This window comes from Paralichthys olivaceus, chromosome 10, assembly GCF_024713975.1.
Source record: "Paralichthys olivaceus isolate ysfri-2021 chromosome 10, ASM2471397v2, whole genome shotgun sequence".
Lineage (NCBI taxonomy): Eukaryota > Metazoa > Chordata > Actinopteri > Pleuronectiformes > Paralichthyidae > Paralichthys > Paralichthys olivaceus.
Genome location: NC_091102.1, coordinates 11801659 through 11822725, shown reverse-complemented (window position 1 = coordinate 11822725; position 21067 = coordinate 11801659). Strand labels below are relative to the sequence as shown.

The 21067-nt window shown below is 41.4% G+C and overlaps 1 protein-coding gene across 1 annotated transcript in view; it reads right to left on the bottom strand.

Annotated features, from left to right (window-relative positions):
* Positions 1-590: 590 nt before the first annotated feature.
* The window catches only part of LOC109631183 (voltage-gated inwardly rectifying potassium channel KCNH7), a 94128-nt gene continuing 73651 nt past the window's right edge, over positions 591-21067 (bottom strand). The window contains exons 14-15 of the mRNA XM_020089793.2: positions 4051-4231; positions 591-3140 (exon numbers count right to left, since the gene is read on the bottom strand). Of these exons, the coding sequence (XP_019945352.2) occupies positions 2847-3140; positions 4051-4231 (475 nt within the window). The 3' untranslated portion in view covers positions 591-2846. The remainder of the gene's footprint in view (positions 3141-4050; positions 4232-21067) is intronic.

Below are 21067 nucleotides of genomic sequence, written 5' to 3'. Positions count from 1 at the left end.
TGATTGTGATTTATTTCTTTTAGGAAGAATCTAAAAGGGTTTACACATCAACTGAGCACTCACACCAGTGTTTTCAGTTATGGTTCACTTTTCTCACTCCCATGTTGCACCTGTGAAGGACAAAGACTTTTCTTGTTAAAACAGATCCATTAATTAAGGTGACCTTGTGTAATTCAGAGTAAATCTCTGTTCAACCCGTGGAGAGGTCTAATCAGCCAGAGTAATTTGAAGCACCAGTTTTACAGCAGGAGAAATATCACACTCAGAGGGATATTATACCTCCTACTTCACCATATTTAATTACAGCTGTAGTTATGATTTTGGTGAACACATAATTATGAGCCAAATTAAAAAGTAATGAAAAATGATGTATTGCTATGGCCACTGAGCAATATAAAGCTCAAACATGGCTCCAATACAACTTTACAATGCTACTTACAGATTAACATATTAATAATTTAGGAATATGAAGGAGGGACTTTCCTAAAACAGCTATCATGAATCTCTGGTGAATTCATATTGTCCCTCTTACATACTGTAGAATTAAACTCTGTATTTCTAGGTGGACTGAAAAAAATCAATCACAAAACTGTGAGCATGTTTTAATTTATTGCTCCCACAGCTTCAAAACAAACATAAGTACAACTGCTTTGCTAAAGAGTTTCTCATATATTTTACTCAGTTAAAAAAAATACATTTTTTTTACATCTGGCAATATGATGTATTATTTCCTAACAACTGTCTAACAACATGTTATTTGTAATGTACATTGCCAACAAAAACAGTAAAGGGAAATAATATTACTTGTTGTTGTATGGTTAGTTACTCTACACATGAAGATGCTGACTTAGCATTTGAATCGGTTGTATAGGCACGAGACCCGCCTCTGGGGCCTGTTTATGCGCAAGTCCTAACTTCCCATGTGTTCCCCCCTCCCACCCCAACATGCCCTCTAAGTGCATCCTAAAAGAGTGCGCTGACATCATTTTATATTTTAATGTGCTACTTTGGGCTCATAAGCAGTGCAAAAAAACATAAATATATAGATAAAAAACACATGCACTGCCTTGTAGAAACGCCTACATCATACATGTTTGTCAGAGGCCTATAGCTCTGGGGTAACAGCAGAAAATCTGCATGTTATTACGTCTGCCCGGACAAGCATGTATGGTGTGTTCCATTGGCTTAATGTAATACAGTGGGTGCACATCAGTGACCGCAGAAATAATGCACATTGTCGAGAAGAAAACTACAGTATACTTGATACTGAACTGTATATTGCAGTGCAATTGACTGTAAACCCTGAGTCACACTTCAGAGAAGACAGGCATACAGCTGATAAGAAAACATGTTCTCACACCTTTGTAATAATGCTGTATTACACTAATAGCTGCAGGAAGTAGCTTGTATGGTATGTTAATATGCAGGCTCAGGCCCTCTAAGAGACAGAGTCTGTATATGTGGCGCGTACAGGCTTTAGACTCAAATCGGCTCTGACAGTACTGGATTTTGCCATAACTTCATGTTTTTGGTCTCTTCCTGTACCCAGTGCACCCAGCACCAACAGGTGCATATTCTGGCTCTGCAGCTGACACCAGGAGGAAATCCACATGATATGATGGACTAATGCCTGTATCCTTGAGTGTGCTAGATCATGGGACCAGCCTAGTGTGAGGTAGGTCAGTCAGTGCCTTTAGCAAGAAAAGATGGAGAGAGGAAAATATATCTGTGATGGTCAAGGGCTTTGATGGACTTATGCATTTGAGCCTTGCAACTAAGACCAGATTCCATGACAACACGGTCATAAGACATTCATCCTGGTCGCACACCGCAGCAGTGGTGGAGGAAGCACTTAGACATTTCTACTCGAATAAAGGTACAAATAAATATAGATATAGTAATAAAGTAAAAGTGCCACATTAACTGTTTTTCTTGAGTAAAAGTAAGTAAGTACTTGCTTTTAAATGTCCTTTTGGCATGTACTTGCCAAATGTAGTCTATTTCTTACCACATCATTATGAGTGAGTCTCGCATGTGGTCTCTTTTGAATCAATTTTCAGATGCTCTGGTCAAAGTTCTGATGTTAAAAAAAAACATTCTGAACACTATAGTAACACTATGCTTTGTAAAAATGTAGTGGAGTAGAAAGTACAGATATTTGTTGTGGAGTAAAAGTGAAAAGTACCTGATGATAAATCTACTTATGTAAAGTGCAGATACATAAAGAAAGTAGTGTACAGCAACTGAGTAAATGTACTTTGTTACAGCCCCAGGTGTGGGCAGTTGGATTCTGGGATTTGTGGCAGCAGAAACAGGAAGGACTTTCAAGCCCAACAGAGCCCATTGGAGCATAAAGCCTGTTTAGCTAGTTTGGTGCTATAGCGCATTATCACAACCAGGTGGAGCCCTTCAACCAGCAACACTGTAGAATTTATTCAGAAGCAGTAAACTTAGTTACCAAGGAATTTCTATCCTTATATGGGGGTTGAGGAGGTTGAAGAGGTCCGCTCTGATTAGTTGGGCATCTACATTTTCAGTGAGAAACATGAGTGAACGATGACACTAACAGATTCAATCAAAGGACTCCTATGTCGATATAACTACTTTTACAATATGTAACCATTGTCATCACACTGCTGACTGCAGAAAACACATTGTCATTACACCGTTAACTGCAGAGAACAGTGTTTTAACCACATGCATCTTGAAAACAACTTCTTATTTCTATTAGGCATTGCAAATAAACAATACAGATGTCAGTGCCAGCATGCTGATAAAAAAAGTTATGCTACTTAGTAATTACAGCATTACAACCCAGATATTAGAACACTGTGCTGCTGAGAGGTTTATTGTCCTGGTAACTCTGGGTCTGAGACATGTTTATGGAGTCCAGCCGTGTTGAGGTTGGAGTCAGGGAGAGATGGGGAGGAAGAGGAGGACGTTTCAGTTTGAAGAAGGATCAGTGCAGACTGTTGATGTCCTGTGATCTGTTGGTTCTGCTGCTGCTGTTGTTGTGGCTCTGTTTGTCTTTGTACAAGCAGTGCTGTAAGGCTGTCCTCCATGGGTGCATTCGTGTTGGCCAAGCTCGACAGAGAGTCTTTGGATTCCTGAATGACGCTCTCCAGTTGGTGGTTGGGGCCCTTAACAGAAGAGTGGCAGAGTACACTTTACAGCATAGTAAATCGACTTGTTATTTATTCAATATTTGTATGGATATATAATTTTGGTAAACTTTCTTTGTTAAATAATTGAATGTCTTGCAGTTGTATGCCTTCACCAAAAAGTGCAGTTTTAGTCTTCATACATTCTTTTCAAGACTAATATAAGGTCACCATGACCTTTGACCTTTACCTCCTGAAATCTAAATCAATCTTAGTCCAGTTCAAAACTTGTAGAAATTCCCTGAAGGCAACCTTGAGAGATTTTCGTGTACAGAGGCCAAAAACACCATCAAAGACCTTTGACCCTAGAGCATTGAAATCTAAAAAGTTAATTAGGGAGTCTAATTGAACATCAGTGCCCAATTTGAAAAGGATTTCATCAAGCTGTTCTTAAGATAATGCACTCACAAGACTAAAAAAGGTTTGTGAGGTCGCAGTGACCACAACCTTTGACCTCCAAATTCAAATCCGGTCATTGGTAAATCCAAAGGAATCTTGCTCTGTTTATGTAAACAGAACTACTGCTCGTTTAGAAATTAAGATGGTGTCAGATAAGTTGAAAATCATAAAACTTATGCCTCAGATTCTTTCCTGTGATTAATCCAATTTTATTGCAAGAACTGTGCCAGACAAACCATCACGACGCTCATCAGTCACAGTGTAAAGTAGGTATGAGCAGAGCTACATTAAACAGCAGGAGCTTATAAGGTTATAGAGACTGCCTGATTTTCTCCCTGAACATCACTAATGACTTGGAGCGATGTGATTGAGGATTGTTACACCAGCTGATGCTCGACTTCAGCGTCGAAGAAAAAACCCCACAATGCCTCATGTGTATGTGTAGAAATAACCTGACTCATTAAATAAAATAAAATGATAACATCCTTACTTGAGTTGCTGTATGGCTGAAAAAATGGTTTGCGGGGAGAGCAACTGGCTGAACCTTTACAGCAGGTCTGTGATAGTCTGGGCTGGCAGTCACAGTGCTGTAGGCTGGAGGTCCCAGAGTCGGCTGTCTCTGCAGCAGCTGCAGGATGGTCTGAATGTCTGACATCAGCTGAGACTCCAGCCTCCAAAAGAAGAGAGCGAGACACAGAGAGAAAATTAATCCCAGAGAAAAGAAGGTGAGTTTACAAGACTGCTCATTTAAGGGCTCAGCTGTACTTGCGCTGAGCACTAGATGGCGCTTCTGCTCCTTAACAGTGGACAAATGAGGCGAGGGTTAAAGGCATGGAGACACTTTTTGCCAGAGTAGTAGACAAAAGACGCTGCTGCTGCTAGGAGTGATAATGAGCTTTGTGTGGCAGGTGTGAATTCAGCATTTACCGTGGAAATGCCTGTATCGCACACGTTTGGTCAACCTTATTATGATTCGGTTTCGTCCAAGCTCTATATTTAGGACATCAGGCAACACCGGATAATGCTGAACAACCTTTTAATAACCAGCATCCCCTTTAACAGATATGGATAATGTCAAATTGGCTATGTTCACACAGTTCCCACGTATAGAGGCAGCATTTGTTTTCTAGGTAATGCCTGATTCACAAAGTAAATATTACATTGCAGGTTTGACAGACAGATTTTTGTTTTCTTGGTTATTTATATGGATTTGTTGAGGAAACTCCTACACCAACATTTTTTCTCCTGTCATTTCCTTTCTGACTTGTCAAAGCCAGAAAAAACACAAAATGACAGAGTTGTGTTGCTCATCCTGCAGCCGGCTAGCATTAGAGGGGAAAAAAACAAGGTCGGTAGAGTGCAGTGAATAAAATGTCTTATTTGTGCTAAATAATAATGAGCCAGCCCTGAGTTTCAGGCACCGTGATGCTGTCTGTCTCTGTCTGTAATAATTCCAGCTAAAAATACCACCTGCTGTTCATTTGTGTGTCTATTTCAGGTTCCATGCTGACTGGAGGTGTGTCACTGGAACCGTGGTCAGACACCACAAAACATATAATGAGAGTCAGTCTCAATGATCAGTTTTGGATGGATGGATGATGGATGGATGGATGTTCTGATCATTACACTTTAAAATTGTACAAACGAACCTTTCGTCCTGATTTATTCTCATGTTTGATATGTTCTGGTTTCACACTGGTACATCCTGCTTCCAGCAGATCCAGCCTCCAACAACAGCTCCTGCCAGCTTCCTCCTCCACCCACTCATGTGCATTATAGCAATAGAACTACACACGCTGCCAGTGATGGCTGTGGACACTTAACATACTATTTTTTGCAGTGTGGGAGGTGACAACTTAAAAAAATAAATAAAGCAAAAATAAAGAAAATGTACTGGTACGATAATTAATAAGAATAATTATACATTTTCTTGTGTTACTTCAACATGCTCTGTCCTCCCAGCTTAAAATGTGCTTTTACAGAAGTCTGCACAGGCTGGTTTTTCAGTCCTGGACATGTCTGATGTCCGACCAAAGCTGTTTGATTTGAAATGCTTTGTGTGCATGGCTGAAATGTGTCCTGCTCTCACTATATGACAGTGTAAACAATGGAAAACAGGGAAAAGCAAAGGGAGCTGTGTCAAAGCAAATCAGGCCTTAGAGGTGCATGACACTGGGTTTTCTGGACTCAACTCTGCTGTCTTCCTTTTTCCCCACTGTAGTTGATAAAACACCAGAGACATGTACTTGTACATCCCCTCGTCTTTTAAACAACAAATGTTCCAAACCACAATCAGAGAATGACTTTGAGGAGGACATCTCCAACCACCAAGTTTTCTTTTTTTTTTTTTATAATGGAGGTTATGAAGATAAAGAAAGAACTCAGAATAATAAATTATGATAGGTATCATGACAGATCCCCTAAAGTTCAGACACACACACAAAAATTGATCGCCTCTGGTGGCTGGCTGCTGTATATTGGTCATAAATCTAGCTGTCTCCATGTTAGCAGGTGGGACATGGGCCAAACTAAGAGAAAAAGTACATCAGACTTTTTTTTCTGAAGATGGTTTCAGTCATTCAGTGATTTATGCAGTTATAATTATACTGATGTATGTTCAAGTTTGGTTTTATTTAATTATACGGCTATTTGCACTATTGACAAAGCCTAAATACAGCAACTCGCAACTCCATGATCACTACCACACAGAATCTTGCTCTAGGTGACATCATCACTGCAAAGATAGCATAGCAGCACCTCAATCATTAATTTTTGCACAGTGGGAGGAAGTGGAGCAGTGTCATCCAACTTTACAAAAAGTAATTCAATTAAATATTTTTATATTCCTAATCATCAAAATAAATGTCAAGTATAGGAGGTCAGGCAGTAAATGTTTACACTGGGGTTTCGCCACAGCAGCCAGAGACAAACCATTTGGAATTTTAACCTTTTATTTAGAGACCAGGTGCCAAAATAATATTCAAAACCAACATAAATCCAGCATTTGTGGCATGTAGCTTTACAACTCAGTAGTGTCTCTTGTGTGTCCATGTTCCTCTCTGGCAGTGCGGCTGCTGCCTTTTAAACCTGAGGATCAATCAGCTAACAGCTCTCACCTGCGCTGATTGATCCTGTGGTTCAGGTGGAGGTGCTCTCCCAGCCCCCTCACGACAAGTTCAAAACTGTGTGTCATTTTATTATTCCTGATGTATTTAAGCAGTTTGCTCGGTTTTATTCTGTTTATCCTTTAAGTATTTGATCAGGTCTCCTGGTGGGTCTGGTGAACTGTTACACTGTGTTCTAACAGCGACTGTATTGAGTGGGCAACAAAACCAAGATTCAGCAGTTTCAGACTGTGACATGGGTCGTCTGACTTAAATGATAAAACAGCAAAAACTGTGTGGAAGCCCATTACTGACTGAGGGCAGGTGCAGCAGAGAAGCCATAGTTTAGAGACAGTGAACCAGGTGAAGTTAAAATAAGGTTTCATCATGTGTTTCCTCTAAAACCACTAACATTTCCAAATGAATGTGAATCCACATCCATCTGGATATGCTAAGCTTTGCCACATCCATTTGCTTCTGTTGCGTTGGTGCATATGAGGAAACAACACATAGGCATATGCAACGTTTCTCATTATCATGAGATACTAAGTCATTATTGTGAGATAATAAGTCATTATAATGACTTACAGGATCTTTTTTTCATCACACTATTTCAGTCTTGGAGAAAAAAACATGTGAACTATTCATACTGGTTTATTAAATCTCTATGACCTTCAGAAAAAAAGTTATTGAAGAATATCTTGAACTCCTATAAGTTTTCATCCCTAACCCTAACCCTAATCACAACCCTAACCCTAACCCTAATCACAACCCTAACCCTAATTGCAACCCTAGCCCATATTCACCATAGAGTGAATAACTCTGCGCTGCTTGCTCGAAACGTGCTGAAATTCGGTATGGTCGCGTGGCAGGCTACCCTTTATTAATCATGAAATGCTCAAGTCTCTATGACTTTCAGAAAAAAAGTTATTCAAAAATATCTTGTACTTTTTTATTTTATTTGGTGGTTTCACCATTTCTGAAGGTCATAGAAGCTCGGGGATGGTCCCAATGGATCGGGCAGAGCCACATTAGTGGAGATGGAACCAACTTCCAAGTCTTGAACAATATCTTGAACTCCTATAGGTTTCATCCCTAACCCTAACCCTACTCACAACCAAAAAATCAAACACTAATCACAACCCTAACCCTACCCCTTCCAAAGGTCGTAGAAGCTCGGGGGTGGTACCAATGGATCGGGCATAGCCACATTAGTGGAGATGGAACCAACTTCCAAGTCTCTATGACCTACAGAAAAAAAGTTATTGAAGAATATCTTGAGCTCCAATGGGTATTCATCCCTAACCCTAACCCTAATAGCAACCCTAACCCTAACCCTAATCACAACCCTAACCCTAACCCTAATTGCAACCCTAACCCATATTAGGGATTAATTGGAATAACTCCGCGCTGCTTGCTCGAAACGTGCTGAAATTCGGTGTGGTTGTGTGGCAGGCCACCCTTTATTAATCATGAAATGCACAAGTCTCTAGGACTTTCAGAAGAAAAGTTATTCAAAAATATCTTGTACTTTTTTTAATAGATTTGGTGGTTTCACCATTTCCGAAGGTCGTAGAAGCTCGGGGATGGTCCCAATGGATCGGGCAGAGCCACATTAGTGGAGATGGAACCAACTTCCAAGTCTCTATGACCTTCAGAAAAAAAGTTATTGAACAATATCTTGAACTCCTATAGGTTTTCATCCCTAACCCTAACCCTAATCACAACCAAAAAATCAAACACTAATCACAACCCTAACCCTACCCCTTCCAAAGGTCGTAGAAGCTCGGGGGTGGTACCAATGGATCGGGCATAGCCACATTAGTGGAGATGGAACCAACTTCCAAGTCTCTATGACCTACAGAAAAAAAGTTATTGAAGAATATCTTGAGCTCCAATGGGTATTCATCCCTAACCCTAACCCTAATAGCAACCCTAACCCTAACCCTAATCACAACCCTAACCCTAACCCTAATTGCAACCCTAACCCTAACCCTAACCCTAATTGCAACCCTAACCCATATTAGGGATTAATTGGAATAACTCCGCGCTGCTTGCTCGAAACGTGCTGAAATTCGGTGTGGTTGTGTGGCAGGCCACCCTTTATTAATCATGAAATGCACAAGTCTCTAGGACTTTCAGAAGAAAAGTTATTCAAAAATATCTTGTACTTTTTTTTATAGATTTGGTGGTTTCACCATTTCCGAAGGTCGTAGAAGCTCGGGGATGGTCCCAATGGATCGGGCAGAGCCACATTAGTGGAGATGGAACCAACTTCCAAGTCTCTATGACCTTCAGAAAAAAAGTTATTGAACAATATCTTGAACTCCTATAGGTTTTCATCCCTAACCCTAACCCTAATCACAACCAAAAAATCAAACACTAATCACAACCCTAACCCTACCCCTTCCAAAGGTCGTAGAAGCTCGGGGGTGGTACCAATGGATCGGGCATAGCCACATTAGTGGAGATGGAACCAACTTCCAAGTCTCTATGACCTACAGAAAAAAAGTTATTGAAGAATATCTTGAGCTCCAATGGGTATTCATCCCTAACCCTAACCCTAATAGCAACCCTAACCCTAACCCTAATCACAACCCTAACCCTAACCCTAATTGCAACCCTAACCCATATTAGGGATTAATTGGAATAACTCCGCGCTGCTTGCTCGAAACGTGCTGAAATTTGGTGTGGTTGTGTGGCAGGCCACCCTTTATTAATCATGAAATGCACAAGTCTCTAGGACTTTCAGAAGAAAAGTTATTCAAAAATATCTTGTACTTTTTTAAATAGATTTGGTGGTTTCACCATTTCCGAAGGTCGTAGAAGCTCGGGGATGGTCCCAATGGATCGGGCAGAGCCACATTAGTGGAGATGGAACCAACTTCCAAGTCTCTATGACCTTCAGAAAAAAAGTTATTGAACAATATCTTGAACTCCTATAGGTTTTCATCCCTAACCCTAAACCTAATCACAACCAAAAAATCAAACACTAATCACAACCCTAACCCTACCCCTTCCAAAGGTCGTAGAAGCTCGGGGGTGGTACCAATGGATCGGGCATAGCCACATTAGTGGAGATGGAACCAACTTCCAAGTCTCTATGACCTACAGAAAAAAAGTTATTGAAGAATATCTTGAGCTCCAATGGGTATTCATCCCTAACCCTAACCCTAAAAGCAACCCTAACCCTAATCACAACCCTAACCCTAACCCTAATTGCAACCCTAACCCTAACCCTAACCCTAACCCTAATTGCAACCCTAACCCATATTAGGGATTAATTGGAGTAACTCCGCGCTGCTTGCTCGAAACGTGCTGAAATTCGGTGTGGTTGTGTGGCAGGCCACCCTTTATTAATCAGGAAATGCACAAGTCTCTAGGACTTTCAGAAGAAAAGTTATTCAAAAATATCTTGTACTTTTTTTTATAGATTTGGTGGTTTCACCATTTCCGAAGGTGGTAGAAGCTCGGGGATGGTCCCAATGGATCGGGCAGAGCCACATTAGTGGAGATGGAACCAACTTCCAAGTCTCTATGACCTACAGAAAAAAAGTTATTGAAGAATATCTTGAGCTCCAATGGGTATTCATCCCTAACCCTAACCCTAATAGCAACCCTAACCCTAACCCTAATTGCAACCCTAACCCTAACCCTAACCCTAATTGCAACCCTAACCCATATTAGGGATTAATTGGAATAACTCTGCGCTGCTTGCTCGAAACGTGCTGAAATTCGGTAAAGTTGTGTGGCAGGCCACCCTTTATTAATCATGAAATGCACAAGTCTCTAGGACTTTCAGAAGAAAAGTTATTCAAAAATATCTTGTACTTTTTTTTATAGATTTGGTGGTTTCACCATTTCCGAAGGTCGTAGAAGCTCGGGGATGGTCCCAATGGATCGGGCAGAGCCACATTAGTGGAGATGGAACCAACTTCCAAGTCTCTATAACCTTCAGAAAAAAAGTTATTGAACAATATCTTGAACTCCTATAGGTTTTCATCCCTAACCCTAACCCTAATCACAACCAAAAAATCAAACACTAATCACAACCCTAACCCTACCCCTTCCAAAGGTCGTAGAAGCTCGGGGGTGGTACCAATGGATCGGGCATAGTCACATTAGTGGAGATGGAACCAACTTCCAAGTCTCTATGACCTACAGAAAAAAAGTTATTGAAGAATATCTTGAGCTCCAATGGGTATTCATCCCTAACCCTAACCCTAATAGCAACCCTAACCCTAACCCTAATTGCAACCCTAACCCTAACCCTAACCCTAATTGCAACCCTAACCCATATTAGGGATTAATTGGAATAACTCCGCGCTGCTTGCTCGAAACGTGCTGACATTCGGTGTGGTTGTGTGGCAGGCCACCCTTTATTAATCATGAAATGCACAAGTCTCTAGGACTTTCAGAAGAAAAGTTATTCAAAAATATCTTGTACTTTTTTAAATAGATTTGGTGGTTTCACCATTTCCGAAGGTCGTAGAAGCTCGGGGATGGTCCCAATGGATCGGGCAGAGCCACATTAGTGGAGATGGAACCAACTTCCAAGTCTCTATGACCTTCAGAAAAAAAGTTATTGAACAATATCTTGAACTCCTATAGGTTTTCATCCCTAACCCTAAACCTAGTCACAACCAAAAAATCAAACACTAATCACAACCCTAACCCTACCCCTTCCAAAGGTCGTAGAAGCTCGGGGGTGGTACCAATGGATCGGGCATAGCCACATTAGTGGAGATGGAACCAACTTCCAAGTCTCTATGACCTACAGAAAAAAAGTTATTGAAGAATATCTTGAGCTCCAATGGGTATTCATCCCTAACCCTAACCCTAAAAGCAACCCTAACCCTAATCACAACCCTAACCCTAACCCTAATTGCAACCCTAACCCTAACCCTAACCCTAACCCTAATTGCAACCCTAACCCATATTAGGGATTAATTGGAGTAACTCCGCGCTGCTTGCTCGAAACGTGCTGAAATTCGGTGTGGTTGTGTGGCAGGCCACCCTTTATTAATCAGGAAATGCACAAGTCTCTAGGACTTTCAGAAGAAAAGTTATTCAAAAATATCTTGTACTTTTTTTTATAGATTTGGTGGTTTCACCATTTCCGAAGGTGGTAGAAGCTCGGGGATGGTCCCAATGGATCGGGCAGAGCCACATTAGTGGAGATGGAACCAACTTCCAAGTCTCTATGACCTTCAGAAAAAAAGTTATTGAACAATATCTTGAACTCCTATAGGTTTTCATCCCTAACCCTAACCCTAATCACAACCAAAAAATCAAACACTAATCACAACCCTAACCCTACCCCTTCCAAAGGTCGTAGAAGCTCGGGGGTGGTACCAATGGATCGGGCATAGCCACATTAGTGGAGATGGAACCAACTTCCAAGTCTCTATGACCTTCAGAAAAAAAGTTATTGAAGAATATCTTGAGCTCCAATGGGTATTCATCCCTAACCCTAACCCTAATAGCAACCCTAACCCTAACCCTAATCACAACCCTAACCCTAACCCTAATTGCAACCCTAACCCTAACCCTAACCCTAATTGCAACCCTAACCCATATTAGGGATTAATTGGAATAACTCCGCGCTGCTTGCTCGAAACGTGCTGAAATTCGGTGTGGTTGTGTGGCAGGCCACCCTTTATTAATCATGAAATGCACAAGTCTCTAGGTCTTTCAGAAGAAAAGTTATTCAAAAATATCTTTTACTTTTTTTTATAGATTTGGTGGTTTCACCATTTCCGAAGGTCGTAGAAGCTCGGGGATGGTCCCAATGGATCGGGCAGAGCCACATTAGTGGAGATGGAACCAACTTCCAAGTCTCTATGACCTTCAGAAAAAAAGTTATTGAACAATATCTTGAACTCCTATAGGTTTTCATCCCTAACCCTAACCCTAATCACAACCAAAAAATCAAACACTAATCACAACCCTAACCCTACCCCTTCCAAAGGTCGTAGAAGCTTGGGGGGTGGTACCAATGGATCGGGCATAGTCATATTAGTGGAGATGGAACCAACTTCCAAGTCTCTATGACCTACAGAAAAAAAGTTATTGAAGAATATCTTGAGCTCCAATGGGTATTCATCCCTAACCCTAACCCTAATAGCAACCCTAACCCTAACCCTAATCACAACCCTAACCCTAACCCTAATTGCAACCCTAACCCTAACCCTAACCCTAATTGCAACCCTAACCCATATTAGGGATTAATTGGAATAACTCCGCGCTGCTTCCTCGAAACGTGCTGACATTCGGTGTGGTTGTGTGGCAGGCCACCCTTTATTAATCATGAAATGCACAAGTCTCTAGGACTTTCAGAAGAAAAGTTATTCAAAAATATCTTGTACTTTTTTTTATAGATTTGGTGGTTTCACCATTTCCGAAGGTCGTAGAAGCTCGGGGATGGTCCCAATGGATCGGGCAGAGCCATATTAGTGGAGATGGAACCAACTTCCAAGTCTCTATGACCTTCAGAAAAAAAGTTATTGAACAATATCTTGAACTCCTATAGGTTTTCATCCCTAACCCTAACCCTAATCACAACCAAAAAATCAAACACTAATCACAACCCTAACCCTACCCCTTCCAAAGGTCGTAGAAGCTCGGGGGTGGTACCAATGGATCGGGCATAGCCACATTAGTGGAGATGGAACCAACTTCCAAGTCTCTATGACCTACAGAAAAAAAGTTATTGAAGAATATCTTGAGCTCCAATGGATATTCATCCCAAACCCTAACCCTAATAGCAACCCTAACCCTAACCCTAATCACAACCCTAACCCTAACCCTAATTGCAACCCTAACCCTAACCCTAATTGCAACCCTAACCCATATTAGGGATTAATTGGAATAACTCCGCGCTGCTTGCTCGAAACGTGGTGAAATTCGGTGTGGTTGTGTGGCAGGCTACCCTTTATTAATCAGGAAATGCACAAGTCTCTAGGACTTTCAGAAGAAAAGTTATTCAAAAATATCTTGTACTTTTTTTTATAGATTTGGTGGTTTCACCATTTCCGAAGGTCGTAGAAGCTCGGGGATGGTCCCAATGGATCGGGCAGAGCCACATTAGTGGAGATGGAACCAACTTCCAAGTCTCTATGACCTTCAGAAAAAAAGTTATTGAACAATATCTTGAACTCCTATAGGTTTTCATCCCTAACCCTAACCCTAATCACAACCAAAAAATCAAACACTAATCACAACCCTAACCCTACCCCTTCCAAAGGTCGTAGAAGCTCGGGGGTGGTACCAATGGATCGGGCATAGTCACATTAGTGGAGATGGAACCAACTTCCAAGTCTCTATGACCTACAGAAAAAAAGTTATTGAAGAATATCTTGAGCTCCAATGGGTATTCATCCCTAACCCTAACCCTAATCACAACCCTAACCCTAATTGCAACCCTAACCCTAACCCTAATCACAACCCTAACCCTAACCCTAATTGCAACCCTAACCCTAACCCTAATTGCAACCCTAACCCATATTAGGGATTAATTGGAATAACTCCGCGCTGCTTGCTCGAAACGTGCTGAAATTCGGTGTGTTTGTGTGGCAGGCCACCCTTTATTAATCATGAAATGCACAAGTCTCTAGGACTTTCAGAAGAAAAGTTATTCAAAAATATCTTGTACTTTTTTTTATAGATTTGGTGGTTTCACCATTTCCGAAGGTCGTAGAAGCTCGGGGATGGTCCCAATGGATCGGGCAGAGCCACATTAGTGGAGATGGAACCAACTTCCAAGTCTCTATGACCTTCAGAAAAAAAGTTATTGAACAATATCTTGAACTCCTATAGGTTTTCATCCCAAACCCTAACCCTAATCACAACCAAAAAATCAAACACTAATCACAACCCTAATCCTACCCCTTCCAAAGGTCGTAGAAGCTCGGGGGTGGTACCAATGGATCGGGCATAGTCACATTAGTGGAGATGGAACCAACTTCCAAGTCTCTATGACCTACAGAAAAAAAGTTATTGAAGAATATCTTGAGCTCCAATGGGTATTCATCCCTAAACCTAATAGCAACCCTAACCCTAATCACAACCCTAACCCTAACCCTAATTGCAACCCTAACCCTAACCCTAACCCTAATTGCAACCCTAACCCATATTAGGGATTAATTGGAATAACTCCGCGCTGCTTGCTCGAAACGTGCTGAAATTCGGTGTGGTTGTGTGGCAGGCCACCCTTTATTAATCATGAAATGCACAAGTCTCTAGGACTTTCAGAAGAAAAGTTATTCAAAAATATCTTGTACTTTTTTTTATAGATTTGGTGGTTTCACCATTTCCGAAGGTCGTAGAAGCTCGGGGATGGTCCCAATTGATCGGGCAGAGCCACATTAGTGGAGATGGAACCAACTTCCAAGTCTCTATGACCTTCAGAAAAAAAGTTATTGAACAATATCTTGAACTCCTATAGGTTTTCATCCCTAACCCTAACCCTAATCACAACCAAAAAATCAAACACTAATCACAACCCTAACCCTACCCCTTCCAAAGGTCGTAGAAGCTCGGGGGTGGTACCAATGGATCGGGCATAGCCACATTAGTGGAGATGGAACCAACTTCCAAGTCTCTATGACCTACAGAAAAAAAGTTATTGAAGAATATCTTGAGCTCCAATGGGTATTCATCCCTAACCCTAACCCTGATAGCAACCCTAACCCTAACCCTAATCACAACCCTAACCCTAACCCTAATTGCAACCCTAACCCTAACCCTAATTGCAACCCTAACCCACATTAGGGATTAATTGGAATAACTCCCCGCTGCTTGCTCGAAACGTGGTGAAATTCGGTGTGGTTGTGTGGCAGGCCACCCTTTATTAATCATGAAATGCACAAGTCTCTAGGACTTTCAGAAGAAAAGTTATTCAAAAATATCTTGTACTTTTTTTTATAGATTTGGTGGTTTCACCATTTCCAAAGGTCGTAGAAGCTCGGGGATGGTCCCAATGGATCGGGCAGAGCCACATTAGTGGAGATGGAACCAACTTCCAAGTCTCTATGACCTTCAGAAAAAAAGTTATTGAACAATATCTTGAACTCCTATAGGTTTTCATCCCTAACCCTAACCCTAATCACAACCAAAAAATCAAACACTAATCACAACCCTAACCCTACCCCTTCCAAAGGTCGTAGAAGCTCGGGGGTGGTACCAATGGATCGGGCATAGTCACATTAGTGGAGATGGAACCAACTTCCAAGTCTCTATGACCTACAGAAAAAAAGTTATTGAAGAATATCTTGAGCTCCAATGGGTATTCATCCCTAACCCTAACCCTAATAGCAACCCTAACCCTAACCCTAATCACAACCCTAACCCTAACCCTAATTGCAACCCTAACCCATATTAGGGATTAATTGGAATAACTCCGCGCTGCTTGCTCGAAACGTGCTGAAATTCGGTGTGGTTGTGTGGCAGGCCACCCTTTATTAATCATGAAATGCACAAGTCTCTAGGACTTTCAGAAGAAAAGTTATTCAAAAATATCTTGTACTTTTTTTTATAGATTTGGTGGTTTCACCATTTCCGAAGGTCGTAGAAGCTCGGGGATGGTCCCAATGGATCGGGCAGAGCCACATTAGTGGAGATGGAACCAACTTCCAAGTCTCTATGACCTTCAGAAAAAAAGTTATTGAACAATATCTTGAACTCCTATAGGTTTTCATCCCAAACCCTAACCCTAATCACAACCAAAAAATCAAACACTAATCACAACCCTAACCCTACCCCTTCCAAAGGTCGTAGAAGCTCGGGGGTGTTACCAATGGATCGGGCATAGTCACATTAGTGGAGATGGAACCAACTTCCAAGTCTCTATGACCTACAGAAAAAAAGTTATTGAAGAATATCTTGAGCTCCAATGGGTATTCATCCCTAACCCTAACCCTAATAGCAACCCTAACCCTAACCCTAATCACAACCCTAACCCTAACCCTAATTGCAACCCTAACCCTAACCCTAATTGCAACCCTAACCCATATTAGGGATTAATTGGAATAACTCCGCGCTGCTTGCTCGAAACGTGCTGAAATTCGGTGTGGTTGTGTGGCAGGCCACCCTTTATTAATCATGAAATGCACAAGTCTCTAGGACTTTCAGAAGAAAAGTTATTCAAAAATATCTTGTACTTTTTTTAATAGATTTGGTGGTTTCACCATTTCCGAAGATCGTAGAAGCTCGGGGATGGTCCCAATGGATCGGGCAGAGCCACATTAGTGGAGATGGAACCAACTTCCAAGTCTCTATGACCTTCAGAAAAAAAGTTATTGAACAATATCTTGAACTCCTATAGGTTTTCATCCCAAACCCTAACCCTAATCACAACCAAAAAATCAAACACTAATCACAACCCTAACCCTACCCCTTCCAAAGGTCGTAGAAGCTCGGGGGTGTTACCAATGGATCGGGCATAGTCACATTAGTGGAGATGGAACCAACTTCCAAGTCTCTATGACCTACAGAAAAAAAGTTATTGAAGAATATCTTGAGCTCCAATGGGTATTCATCCCTAACCCTAACCCTAATAGCAACCCTAACCCTAACCCTAATCACAACCCTAACCCTAACCCTAATTGCAACCCTAACCCATATTAGGGATTAATTGGAATAACTCCACGCTGCTTGCTCGAAACGTGCTGAAATTCGGTGTGGTTGTGTGGCAGGCCACCCTTTATTAATCATGAAATGCACAAGTCTCTAGGACTTTCAGAAGAAAAGTTATTCAAAAATATCTTGTACTTTTTTTTATAGATTTGGTGGTTTCACCATTTCCAAAGGTCGTAGAAGCTCGGGGATGGTCCCAATGGATCGAGCAGAGCCACATTAGTGGAGATGGAACCAACTTCCAAGTCTCTATGACCTTCAGAAAAAAAGTTATTGAACAATATCTTGAACTCCTATAGGTTTTCATCCCTAACCCTAACCCTAATCACAACCAAAAAATCAAACACTAATCACAACCCTAACCCTACCCCTTCCAAAGGTCGTAGAAGCTCGGGGATGGTCCCAATGGATCGGGCAGAGCCACATTAGTGGAGATGGAACCAACTTCCAAGTCTCTATGACCTTCAGAAAAAAAGTTATTGAACAATATCTTGAACTCCTATAGGTTTTCATCCCTAACCCTAACCCTAATCACAACCAAAAAATCAAACACTAATCACAACCCTAACCCTACCCCTTCCAAAGGTCGTAGAAGCTCGGGGGTGGTACCAATGGATCGGGCATAGTCACATTAGTGGAGATGGAACCAACTTCCAAGTCTCTATGACCTACAGAAAAAAAGTTATTGAAGAATATCTTGAGCTCCAATGGGTATTCATCCCTAACCCTAACCCTAATCACAACCCTAACCCTAATTGCAACCCTAACCCTAACCCTAATCACAACCCTAACCCTAACCCTAATTGCAACCCTAACCCATATTAGGGATTAATTGGAATAACTCCGCGCTGCTTGCTCGAAACGTGCTGAAATTCGGTGTGTTTGTGTGGCAGGCCACCCTTTATTAATCATGAAATGCACAAGTCTCTAGGACTTTCAGAAGAAAAGTTATTCAAAAATATCTTGTACTTTTTTTTATAGATTTGGTGGTTTCACCATTTCCGAAGGTCGTAGAAGCTCGGGGATGGTCCCAATGGATCGGGCAGAGCCACATTAGTGGAGATGGAACCAACTTCCAAGTCTCTATGACCTTCAGAAAAAAAGTTATTGAACAATATCTTGAACTCCTATAGGTTTTCATCCCAAACCCTAACCCTAATCACAACCCTAACCCTAATTGCAACCCTAACCCTAACCCTAATCACAACCCTAACCCTAACCCTAATTGCAACCCTAACCCTAACCCTAATTGCAACCCTAACCCATATTAGGGATTAATTGGAATAACTCCGCGCTGCTTGCTCGAAACGTGCTGAAATTCGGTGTGTTTGTGTGGCAGGCCACCCTTTATTAATCATGAAATGCACAAGTCTCTAGGACTTTCAGAAGAAAAGTTATTCAAAAATATCTTGTACTTTTTTTTATAGATTTGGTGGTTTCACCATTTCCGAAGGTCGTAGAAGCTCGGGGATGGTCCCAATGGATCGGGCAGAGCCACATTAGTGGAGATGGAACCAACTTCCAAGTCTCTATGACCTTCAGAAAAAAAGTTATTGAACAATATCTTGAACTCCTATAGGTTTTCATCCCAAACCCTAACCCTAATCACAACCAAAAAATCAAACACTAATCACAACCCTAATCCTACCCCTTCCAAAGGTCGTAGAAGCTCGGGGGTGGTACCAATGGATCGGGCATAGTCACATTAGTGGAGATGGAACCAACTTCCAAGTCTCTATGACCTACAGAAAAAAAGTTATTGAAGAATATCTTGAGCTCCAATGGGTATTCATCCCTAAACCTAATAGCAACCCTAACCCTAATCACAACCCTAACCCTAACCCTAATTGCAACCCTAACCCTAACCCTAACCCTAATTGCAACCCTAACCCATATTAGGGATTAATTGGAATAACTCCGCGCTGCTTGCTCGAAACGTGCTGAAATTCGGTGTGGTTGTGTGGCAGGCCACCCTTTATTAATCATGAAATGCACAAGTCTCTAGGACTTTCAGAAGAAAAGTTATTCAAAAATATCTTGTACTTTTTTTTATAGATTTGGTGGTTTCACCATTTCCGAAGGTCGTAGAAGCTCGGGGATGGTCCCAATTGATCGGGCAGAGCCACATTAGTGGAGATGGAACCAACTTCCAAGTCTCTATGACCTTCAGAAAAAAAGTTATTGAACAATATCTTGAACTCCTATAGGTTTTCATCCCTAACCCTAACCCTAATCACAACCAAAAAATCAAACACTAATCACAACCCTAACCCTACCCCTTCCAAAGGTCGTAGAAGCTCGGGGGTGGTACCAATGGATCGGGCATAGCCACATTAGTGGAGATGGAACCAACTTCCAAGTCTCTATGACCTACAGAAAAAAAGTTATTGAAGAATATCTTGAGCTCCAATGGGTATTCATCCCTAACCCTAACCCTGATAGCAACCCTAACCCTAACCCTAATCACAACCCTAACCCTAACCCTAATTGCAACCCTAACCCTAACCCTAATTGCAACCCTAACCCACATTAGGGATTAATTGGAATAACTCCCCGCTGCTTGCTCGAAACGTGGTGAAATTCGGTGTGGTTGTGTGGCAGGCCACCCTTTATTAATCATGAAATGCACAAGTCTCTAGGACTTTCAGAAGAAAAGTTATTCAAAAATATCTTGTACTTTTTTTTATAGATTTGGTGGTTTCACCATTTCCAAAGGTCGTAGAAGCTCGGGGATGGTCCCAATGGATCGGGCAGAGCCACATTAGTGGAGATGGAACCAACTTCCAAGTCTCTATGACCTTCAGAAAAAAAGTTATTGAACAATATCTTGAACTCCTATAGGTTTTCATCCCTAACCCTAACCCTAATCACAACCAAAAAATCAAACACTAATCACAACCCTAACCCTACCCCTTCCAAAGGTCGTAGAAGCTCGGGGGTGGTACCAATGGATCGGGCATAGTCACATTAGTGGAGATGGAACCAACTTCCAAGTCTCTATGACCTACAGAAAAAAAGTTATTGAAGAATATCTTGAGCTCCAATGGGTATTCATCCCTAACCCTAACCCTAATAGCAACCCTAACCCTAACCCTAATCACAACCCTAACCCTAACCCTAATTGCAACCCTAACCCATATTAGGGATTAATTGGAATAACTCCGCGCTGCTTGCTCGAAACGTGCTGAAATTCGGTGTGGTTGTGTGGCAGGCCACCCTTTATTAATCATGAAATGCACAAGTCTCTAGGACTTTCAGAAGAAAAGTTATTCAAAAATATCTTGTACTTTTTTTTATAGATTTGGTGGTTTCACCATTTCCGAAGGTCGTAGAAGCTCGGGGATGGTCCCAATGGATCGGGCAGAGCCACATTAGTGGAGATGGAACCAACTTCCAAGTCTCTATGACCTTCAGAAAAAAAGTTATTGAACAATATCTTGAACTCCTATAGGTTTTCATCCCAAACCCTAACCCTAATCACAACCAAAAAATCAAACACTAATCACAACCCTAACCCTACCCCTTCCAAAGGTCGTAGAAGCTCGGGGGTGTTACCAATGGATCGGGCATAGTCACATTAGTGGAGATGGAACCAACTTCCAAGTCTCTATGACCTACAGAAAAAAAGTTATTGAAGAATATCTTGAGCTCCAATGGGTATTCATCCCTAACCCTAACCCTAATAGCAACCCTAACCCTAACCCTAATCACAACCCTAACCCTAACCCTAATTGCAACCCTAACCCTAACCCTAATTGCAACCCTAAC